The sequence below is a fragment of the Dryas octopetala genome, chromosome 6, assembly GCF_963921425.1.
Source record: "Dryas octopetala chromosome 6, drDryOcto1.1, whole genome shotgun sequence".
NCBI lineage: Eukaryota > Viridiplantae > Streptophyta > Magnoliopsida > Rosales > Rosaceae > Dryas > Dryas octopetala.
Window position 1 is genome coordinate 15,548,677 of NC_141371.1, and position 10,774 is coordinate 15,559,450.

Genomic DNA, 10,774 nt, shown 5'->3' on the forward strand with positions numbered 1-10,774 from the left:
GATTAGTAATTCAGTAATCGCTGTGTGGCTCTTTCATACTTGGGTTGGTCCAAATTAACTACATACTGTGTGGCTCTTTCATATATACTCTCTTCCCTCTTTCTATGCCTTCTCACCTCACACTTATTAGTAATCGCTTTTCGTTCATCACTCTTTTCAATTGGGGACCAAGAATTACTCTTTATTTATTTAAAAAAGTCAATTAAAAAAATATTATTCCTTCCTATATATTGAAATAAAAAATTCTCTATACTCGTAAATTCGTAATCATCACCCAATTATATAAGATTACATTTTCTAATTAGTTTTGACATAGATATATTAGAATGCACCAAGTTTTCTTATAATTAAAAAGAAATTGCACGGTTACAAAAATGCGCATGGGGTTCCCACGTGAATCTCAATTGGAAATAATATTTGCAAAACATTGTCATTGGTTATTCCTATTCTCAATGACATGTAATTCAGACCACTGTTGAGACTGAAATTGGTGATCATACTTATTCAAAGAAAAAACTTACTTATCTGATTTGACATTTTATGAGATATATTTTATCTTAAAATGAGAGTTTTATGTCATAAAATATAAAAGTATCCGTGCCATCATATTGTTGGGTTGGGATACCAAATTAGTCATATCTAGAAAAAATTTTCTCCTTATTCAATTATTGATCAGTTTTGCCTATTTGCACACAAGTCGTATCGCATTCTGACTCATAGACCTGTACCACCATCAAGTCCAAACTCTGATTAGTAAGTCCTTTGATCACAAAGGAATTAAAAAAAAAAAAAAAACCTTAAAACTAAGAAGATTGTTCCATACTTGAGTCATACCAACCACATGTTTTCAGAAGTTAGATTTCACAGACCTTACTAATTTTCACATCTTTCTACGCAAGCCCTTAAAAAGACCCTGCAGTGGCACACCCTTGCGAAATCCGTTGCCAAAGGACAATAAATCGCTTATCAGCATCGCCAAGCAGGCCATTGACAGATTTTAGCAAACAGATGGAATGGACCAATAAAGTGCAGAAAACACTTTGATAGAAAAGAGTGTCAGCTACAAAATTCCTTCAATTAAACAAAATAAAGTAAAAAGTGTCAACAGCTATAGCTTCCGAAGAACCCTCAATAGGTAGCAAGTAGTAATAGCATAATCCAATTGATTGTTTTAACAAATAACAACTGCTGAAAAATGCAGAGCCTGATTTGATCTACCAATAAAGAGATGCAAAATTGAACCACTAAATGGCATGTAGGCTGCAGGACCCGTAAATTACTTAATTGACTGCACAAATCCAATTGATAAGCTGCAATCAATTCAGAAATATTTTGGCTGTTGTGCTCATGTGAGTGTGGCTGGGTCAGTTTGGATGAGATCTCAAACAGGCAGCTCTGGAGATTCATTTACAAGGCTTCATGAAACCATGATTTCTGAACCCTTCAACCCAAGCTGAAGAACATCATGATTTACAAAAGTTAGATTAAATTATAGAATGTGACAATGATGAGATCAAGATTGAAAGAAAAAAAAATGTGCATTTACAGTGGCAAGGCCTTGAAGGCTAAAGAAATAGACAAACTTGGGGGTTGATATATGGGAAATATGAGTTGTAACACATCACCGATCAATGACAACATATATAAAGGGGAAAGAAAACAAAAAACAAGCGTGCATGACTCAGTCATGAGTATACTCCCTCTGTCTCTCATGTTAATCCCTCATCCGATTAAATTACCAGATGGACTGTCTTTCATTCCAATTTTTTTTTGACAAAGTCCGGTACAATTTTTCCGTTGGATTACGGGTTATGAAATTTTAAATTCCAATGATACCCCTAAATCATTAACTGTAGTAACTTATAAGATTCAGAGAAGAACTTACCTGCAACGGGGGGGTGCGCCAGCTGTTATCCCTCCCCCCCTTCTCTCTCTATCTCTCTCCTTCTCTTTCTCTCACTTTCTTTCTCTCTCTCACTTTCTCTCTTCCTCTCTCTCTCTAATGGGGATAACACCTGTCCCTATAACAGGGACAGGTAAGTTATTCTCTAAGATTCAAGGGATTTAAATTATTTTCTTGTGCAAACACACAATACAAAAAGATATTCTTGCACTCGAACAACTGACATTATATGCAAATTTTAAAGTCAACTTCTCCACACACAAAAATAAAATATCCATTCAAATTTTGGTGTGCATAAGAAAAATCAATTACATAAAAATCAAAGGCAACCCATATATCAACTTAATTTAAGTGTACCTCCTTCACAATTATTTCATGGCAGGTACATTAATCCAAGAAATTTTAAATTTCCGATAATGCATACACCAATATATTTTCTCTCCAGACTCACAAGTACATAATACAAAACCAAATAAGATATATCAACATATATCAGCAGAGAACTCGTAACTAGGTGCTTGCAGATAGGGAGCCATTATATGGCTTAGGCATGTGAGTACGGGTGTGACACAACACAGCTTGAGAAACCCGCTTAGAAATTAAAAAATTAATTAAGTATTGCGCCTTATGGTTGACCAAAAAAAAAAAAAGTATTGCGCCTTATGAAAGCCAATCAAATGATGTTGAGCCAAGCATGAAACTTCTTCTCGGTCAAAAATCTTTTCTATGCCTGGCGAGCTAGGCCTTTGTATTTCGCTCTACTTGTACTAGGTCTAAGAATGACGGTATTAATCAAACCATGAAAAATAAAGCAATGAAAAAAGATCATAATATTGAATTAAAAATAAAAAACAATAAAATGAAAGAGACTATAGGTCCTATGGTTTGACTATGATTTCCAAACTTCAAGAAATACTAAGGCTACTTGAAGGGACTTAGCAGAACTATCAAATCAAAGAAATGAAAAAGAAAACCTAGAACTTAAGGAAAATGGCTGAATACAAAAGCTGCAGAAGACAATGGTCTGTGTTTGGTTACGCCTTAGCTCCTTTCTCCTGTGCAATTCTTCTCTTATCCAAGGGGATAAAACTCAATTTCAAAGACCATTTGGCCTTGACAACATCTGTAGAGAGAAAGAGTGAGAGAGAGAGATACCTTGAAAAATTCTTGTTATTCCTTCATTAACTAGGCTGCACTAGAGTGTCCAACCTTAACCTCTAGGCCACGGTGTCTCCAATATCGGAAGCAGATGAATTGAATTAGTATCTTACAGACATTAAGGCAACAGAGTTTCAAAGTGTTCAAGATATTGTACTTATCTGGCAAAAAAAAATAATATTGTACTTATTCTGTAACAGAAGTATAACAAGTAAAATGTTCAACCTTCCAAGTAAAACCATTAAATTAACAAACTTTTGACAATTTGTCAATGCACTTTGCAGTTTGCACAATTGAAGAGTAAAAAATATGGACCCTTCAACAAGGTATGATATATTCAGAGAAACATCTGTAATAGTGATATAATAAGGATACAAAAATATCAAGAAGCATGCATCCTCCAGCATCCACCAGCCACGGTAGATTTGGTCTGATCCTCGACCACTCCAAGCTGTTCACAATAATGCTACACAACAAAGAACCACCCTCATTAGAAATTTGAATAAAAGTCACACTCCACATCTTCTTATAAAAATATACATCATATTAAGTTATTAACTTTGGAACTAATGATGAAGTAATTTACTGTAAATAACAGACCAAATAGTAGAAAAAGAACTACAACCAGTATTCACCTTGCTACATAAGTGGCATTTCCAACCACAGCAAAGACGAACATTAAAGGATTAAGCCCTTCAACATTGCCCCTTCTCATCTGCGAAAATTGATCAAAAACCAGAAGTCAGCATTACTCAGACAACTGAGACAGGAAGACAAATGCCCATTTTATGCAAAGGATTAAAACCAAGGTATTTTTTAGCATAAACAGCTAATTCTGATTGTCATGTCTTCTAGATACCCACACATGATGCAGGAACATGCCATACTAAATACATGCACAATCACAGTCAATGTATTCATTAGGAGCGGTGAAAAGTAATTAAACTTTCCCCATATAATAGGGAAAACATAAAAAGCATTGGGATATTACTACAACTAGCAAAGCTCAAGAAGTTGCCGCCTTTTCACAATATGGCACATCCTCCTTTAAAAGTATATGAGACTCGATAAGCCATTTTTAAGGGTAAAACTCACATTTAAGCAAATTTGAGGAAGCCGTCCACCAATGTAAATAGCTGCCATTCCCCAACCTAGGAAATTTCCAATCCCACCGCCATCTTTAATACCATTTTCTTGCAACAGCCCACTAGTTACCTGAAATTCAAATAGCAACCCATGAAAAAGAAAAGTGCTGGGTTTTTCATTCTTCCTCTTTGGAAAACATTTACGAATTCTACACAGAAAATTATCATAAAACTGAAAGACTAGGTCTAATGAGGCAGACATGCAAACCCAGAAAACATTCTGAAGTATAACCTTGTGCATCCCCAATCTCAAACCTTTATCGAAATTCCAAAGTTCAGAACAATAATGGTGATGATAATAATGACAAAAGCCGGTACCTTTGTAGCATGTTGGCTTTGTCTTACCACCAAAGACCAACATGTCCTAGGTTCGACTGGCGTGGTATTGTAACGAAAAAAGATGATAATGATGACAAACGATATGCCTTTAACCCAACATTCCCACAGCTAGTCCACATATTCAATAGCTTAAAAGTTAAAACCAACGGTCACATATACAAGATTATCCAAGTCATAGAAAAAATAGTTATTATACTTACATATTACTTGAAGTTCTGGAAAGAACCATTTAAATAGGCAACCAAAAGAGAAAACTACTTAACCAAACTGTAAAAGGGCAATTTTAGCGGTGCAGCAATAAAGATGTCCAACATGCCAACATATTATGAATCATACAAGCGAAAGTAAATTGCAACTTTCAAATTTTGACTACCTGCAACAACTTTCTTCCTACTTGCATCACTACTCCTTGATTTGGATTTTCAACAATTAAATCAAGTTTGTTGTCTGCTGATCGATGATTAAAAGTGCCAAAGAGGGTCATCAGAGAGACCTGAATAAGAAGATAAAGATAAAGTTTGCACTCCATGATCAATATTCTGACAGTGGAATAGAACTATACAATCAGCAGAATAGAGCTCACCACACAGAGCACCGTCTTGACATTAGTTGGTGCAGACTGTGTAGATGCAACTGCACCAAGCAAGGGCTCTTCAGTGGAATCGCGTATATGATTAAATGTAGGGGTCATTCTTTGTGCTAAATAAGATCCTGCTGTAGGAGTATGACTCCTTGATAGAGATCTAGCTGATCTGATGAATTTCCAAACAAAAAAAGAACTTACTACATGATCATGATCAGCAAAAATGAAAATTAGATCAATTACTAAATTGTCAAATTTAAAATTTAAAATTCTCTCTCAGAAATTGTCGGATTATAGTTGCAGGGAATAATCGATATTATAATCACTCCATAGATGAACACTTGAGAAATTGGAGGAGAAAAATCAATTACATGTAGTATGGTTCTCTTCCTGGGGAAATACTTGGGCAAATTCGTGGAAGAGGAATGGGTGAACTCAAGACATTTCCTCCACTGGGGGTGTCAAACCCATTACTCCTGCCAGGATGGTTAACCTGTTTCCCAACGAAATCATTATTGCTTTTTCTAGCTTTTCCTGGAACCTCAGTCGGGTTAGACTTGGAACCCTACATTACAGAAAAGAGCATTAAAATTTCTTCTGTTTTTTTTCTTGTATAACATTAAAGGTATTCCATGTATGATTGCAGAAAAGAACGAAACCTAACCAGAAAATCAGTAATAAAGAAAGCAGTGCAATTAGCAAAGATAACTGCCATAAGTAAATTAAGTACTTTAAAATAGATGGTACGGTTGCCTACTTCTCTGGAATTGTATTTATACCATCACTTGCCTGAAGGAATAACTTGGCCTTTATTTTTCCTGTATTGTTCCTTTGTTCTTTCAAGAAATTTGAATTCCAAAATAAAATTAAAATAGCTAAAAAACTTGTCCAGTGGAAATCAGCTAGTACATCTATAAGCCAACTAATCACTTTAAAACCTGCAAGAAAGAAGAAGCTGTCTACAATAGAAGTTCAATTTCCACATCCCAATTAAATGGCCACAAGAAAGAGAAAAGGACAATGAGGTGCTTCTACAATCCTTCACATTAGATGAAAGAGGTAATTGTAACACTTGGGTGTCTGTACGTTATAAGTTTAGGGATTATTCCTTTCAGGGCTATTTTTAAAAATTGAAGTGCTGCTGTGATTTAGCCTATTTTTATTTGTTGTTCTCTGGTAACTCTATGATGTATTGCTGTTGCTAGCTTTAAACTAGTATTGAGATTTGATACTGCTCAGTAGACTCCTTGTCCCTGGTATTGTAACTTTCATTTTTAATTAATGAAAGTATGTTTCGTATAAAAAAAATGTAACAGTTCGGCTCAAAAAAATAATTCCTCCATGATTGAGATATATTCTCTAACCAATTGAGGGAATCATGTGTCTCTCGTATCATATGGTTTAAGATCCAATAGGGAACATATTCGAGAGATACATATTTGATTAATGTGTACCTATTTCATGTAATCAGAATTCAGAAATTAATCACACATGCATGAATTGCAGAAACCCTCAACCACTTACATCTTTCTCTGTTCAGATTAAATTCAATTAGCCTACTTTACCAAAATCTAGATTTTATTTGAACTTGGAATCTATATTAGGATCTTTGGACAAAATTTCCTTTATTTTAAATTTATTACAGTGTCAAATAAATCCACGCAAGGCAATCGATTCAGCTACTAAGTCTTGACTTGGTCTCAGCTTTACCCTGAAATGAATTAGAAATTTTCCTCCTCCATTCACCTTTAAAAATGTGCACACCTTTTAAGTCAAGTTTTCCAGAAGCTCTACTTTTTCCTACCCAGATAAAAATATAAATAAGGCAAAGATGAATCAGTAAGTGGCTAAAGGTTATGCACATTGTATAAGAGGAAATGAGTATATCAGCTTCTAACCTTTTTCTGTCTCAAATTGCATTTAAGTCGAGGGTATATATAACCATAGTATATGGTCTGTACTGCAAGAATTAGGGTGGTAATTGTATACAACTGCATATCAAAAAAACAGTGAAAGATCACATCAACTAATTTGTTGATGATATGAAAAAATTTTAAATAAAAAAGGTATGTTGGTTTATTAAAGTGCAGCTTCAGCCGACATTTGTACCATTGCCATATAGTATTGTGTTGGAAGCTGCATAAGCAAGTATACAAAGGCAGAGTTAGTTACGGATAACTTTTCTTTATGAAAGAAAATATCTACTGAAAAATGGCCTATGGTAAACTTAGGTTATTATCTTAATGTCTTGAAGAAGCAATAACACAAATACAAAAAAAAAAAAATCACAATAAGCATCATGGTCACCATTTGTCAACAGAATCTAAGCTTAAATGCAAACTTTCTATGCAGAAGTTATTTACCACATGAATAACTTGACAAAATTGTCAATCATAATAATGTGATATCAGCTTTTACTAATAGAAATGTTGAGGTTGTTGCTATTGTTGGAGCGGGTACCCTAGGTTCCACTACTATTTCAATGGCTGAATGTAGAGCTATCATAGTACTTCTCTGGGTTCTACATAATGGTCTTGAAAAAGTCAAATTGAAGGTGATTCAAAAGTTGTAATCAATAGTACTAAAGGTAAATCTATAATGCCTTAAGGGTGATTCAGAAATATTTATCGAGAAGCAAACTCTATTATTGATGCTTTACCAAGTTTGAAAAGGTGCAGATTCTATCCTGAATCCCTGATTAATGGCTCATGGTAAGGTGCATATTATTGGTATGGCTCAAAGAAGACCAAATACTTGTTTATCCCCCCAATGGTGTATTTGTGCAAGAAAATTTTTGAATCAGTTGATCATATCTTCTTGTATTGCCCTGTGACTTTGTGTCTTTGGATTAAGTTGTTCGGGGAGATGAAAATAAACTGGGTAGTTCCAAGGGATTGCTTTTCCTTTCTATGTGAGAATCATATAATGACTTAAGGGCAAGAAGCAAAGTCATGTGCAGATGTTTGGATTGTGGATTGACTATGCTTTGGGAGGTTTGGCTGGAGAGAAACAAGAGGTTTTTGAAGATAATTCTGGCGGAGGGTTGAGGAATTAAGGGAAAAAATTCAGTTTTGGTCAGCACTTTGAGCATCTGTTTCCGCAGAGTTTAGGTGTTTTTCTTTCTCAGATTTATGGTTAGATTGGCAAGCTGCTGTTTGTTAGCTGTTGTGCTTGGGAGGGTCCTTTACGTATTAGATTAGATAAGCTTCATGTTTTCTATTTTGTTTTGACTTTTCCTGTAGTGGACTTCTTGCCCATTGTTTTTGTTCTTCGTACTTTTATCGTTTATTAGCAATAAAATTGTCTCTTTCTCAAAAAAAAAAAAAAAAAAAAAAAAAGGAACTCTAACATAAAAGAACACTCACCGTAGCTGGTTCCAACATGCAGCCAAAAAGGTTAAAGAGGTCTCTGCATAAGATTTCCATATAAAATAAATTAAGAGGCAAAATAGGAAAATTACAATTCTGGTTCGAGACTAAAGTCTAAAACATCAAAAACAGTAGAAGAATAAAATGAAATGAAAGATCCAACAAATTTCAAAAATTTACAAAGTATGCAAGTTCAGAAGCTGAAGGATTTTAGGTGACAGTGAAGAGATCCATCAAACTATGATTAAAAAAAAAATTAGAAAAAAAAAAATTAGGTGCATGAAAACTTAATTAACCCTTTTTTCCGCTCATGGTGTTTTCAAAGTTTCTTCTTATAAAAAGAAAAAGGGCATAACAAGCCTTAGGAGTATAGCTAATCTCTCAAATTAATTCATACAAATTCAATACACCTCATGAACAAAGGGGTTGGTGGGAACTCTTTGAACTATTCCAAAGCAATAAATTCATAACATTTTGCTGTTATGCTTTTATGCTTTTATGTTGTATTCTGTTTAGTGGCTCCTATATTATTCTAGAGTTTGCTAGATAGGATCCTTTAGAAAAGTGGAAATCTTGTCCACTTTATTGTACTTTGTACACTTCATTTTCTTCTAATGAATAAAAAGAAATAAATAAAAATCCCAAAGCAATTAGCCTCACGTCAATATCAAAAGTCAGCTTAGAATTCAGAACTTAAATTCACATATTATTTGCAGGCTGTATGAATCGATCTATGAAAAATTTTCAGCTACATATAATAAACAGATAAATGAAAAAAACAAACTGCCAATTGTTTGACAAAATATGATGATATAAAATCAGTTCTGTTAAGTACAAATTCCCTAGAACTTAAGACTCAAACATTTTCCACTTTTATATTTAATGCACGGAATGAACGTGATCCGAAACCCACCCACCATTTTCAACCTTCAACCGTCAACCTCCAAACTCTCCCTCAAAATTACTCCCAAATCACTCCATGTACCCCAAAAAAAAAGTCACTATAATGCATCAAAAAACTGAAACAATTCAAAAAGAAACATATCGCAACTAAGAATCCTAAATATTTGAATTAGATATGAATTTGTATATAACTTTAAAGTTGAAAACAATTGTTTGAGGCATGGGGTATGCCGAAGGTGGGTATATTAAGTAAATATGTTTGAAAGGGTGGATATAGTGAGTAAAAGGGTGATGGGTTATGAATTTTAAATAAGTGGAGACAATTTGGGATGTTGGGTGGGTATAGAGAGCAAATATATATGCAGTAGCGGGTGTACAGAGCAAATTGGGGGTACCAAAAGAATTCCCCTATGATTAATTTGTATCAGCGTGATGAGCAAAATATCGGGTACGAATAGCATCTCTCTTTTCCTTCCCCTCTTCCTGCTTTCTTTCGGCTAAAAAATGAAAAAAGAAAACCCTACAAAAGCACTGGACCAAAAAAGAACGCCCACCACAGTATGACCCAAAGCTGCTGCAGCTGCATCACCTTTGAGAACATCTATATATGTCCATGTTTTTAGAAAGCCATAAATTATATTTACAAATTGTAAATTTTCGTGTTATCGCATTTTCATGAATTGGAAACAGCTTGAGAAAGTAATTGGAATGACATTGACATAAAGAGAAAAAGGGGAAGAGGCAAAAGGCGTACCCGACTATCCAAGTCACCAAGAAAGCAAGGGAGAGGCCATCTGTGGATTTTTCATGGTAGTTTGTGATGATTTGAGGAATCTCAGCAACGCCCCAACTCACAACGCTGATTAAACCCAGCGTCAATGAAACGCCGTCTCTCACACTGCAAAGGTTGTATTTCATGTACTTCCTCGCCCATTCCCAACAATGCAAATGCAACTTATTTCTGGAGATTGAGCTCTTCAACAATCCCATTCTCTATCTCTATTTTCTGCACAAACAAACACTCGCCTTTATATCTCTGATTCTCTCTGCGTCTTTATCTCTGTGTTCGAAGAGAGAGACTGACTGAAAGGCAATTTCTAATAATCTCCTCAGTGCACAAAAAACCGAAGACTAGTATAGAAAATTACTTAAATTGGCTTAAAAATGTTTTATTTTAAAAAATGGAAATATCCTATATAAAATTATATAAATGCATATTATTGTTAAGTAGTAAGTAGTAAGTAGTAACTAGTAAGTACATTAATAGGAATTTGTAATAAATATCCCAACTCCCAAGTTCTTCGACTGGTTAGACTCGTGAATTTCAGCAGACGTTTCGGGAACAGAATTCTGTTGTTAACAGTCTACCTTTTTT

At 34.6% G+C, this 10,774-nt stretch overlaps 1 protein-coding gene across 2 annotated transcripts; it reads right to left on the minus strand.

Annotated features, from left to right (window-relative positions):
* Window positions 1-1,026: 1,026 nt before the first annotated feature.
* Window positions 1,027-10,495, minus strand: LOC147282762 (PQ-loop repeat family protein / transmembrane family protein). 2 transcript variants are annotated; one of them, XM_086247257.1, is made up of 12 exons: window positions 10,154-10,495; window positions 8,494-8,536; window positions 7,238-7,264; window positions 7,027-7,119; window positions 5,500-5,693; window positions 5,129-5,297; window positions 4,919-5,038; window positions 4,157-4,276; window positions 3,697-3,776; window positions 3,437-3,527; window positions 3,059-3,169; window positions 1,027-1,453 (listed from the first exon to the last, which is right to left on the minus strand). In XM_086247257.1, the coding sequence occupies exons 1-11, from the start codon at window positions 10,387-10,389 to the stop codon at window positions 3,089-3,091; spliced, it is 1,254 nt and encodes a 417-aa protein (XP_086103383.1). In that variant the 5' UTR covers window positions 10,390-10,495; the 3' UTR covers window positions 1,027-1,453; window positions 3,059-3,088. The 2 variants fall into 2 exon arrangements, with proteins under 2 accessions (XP_086103383.1, XP_086103384.1); XM_086247258.1 differs by lacking the exon at window positions 7,027-7,119.
* Window positions 10,496-10,774: the final 279 nt, after the last annotated feature.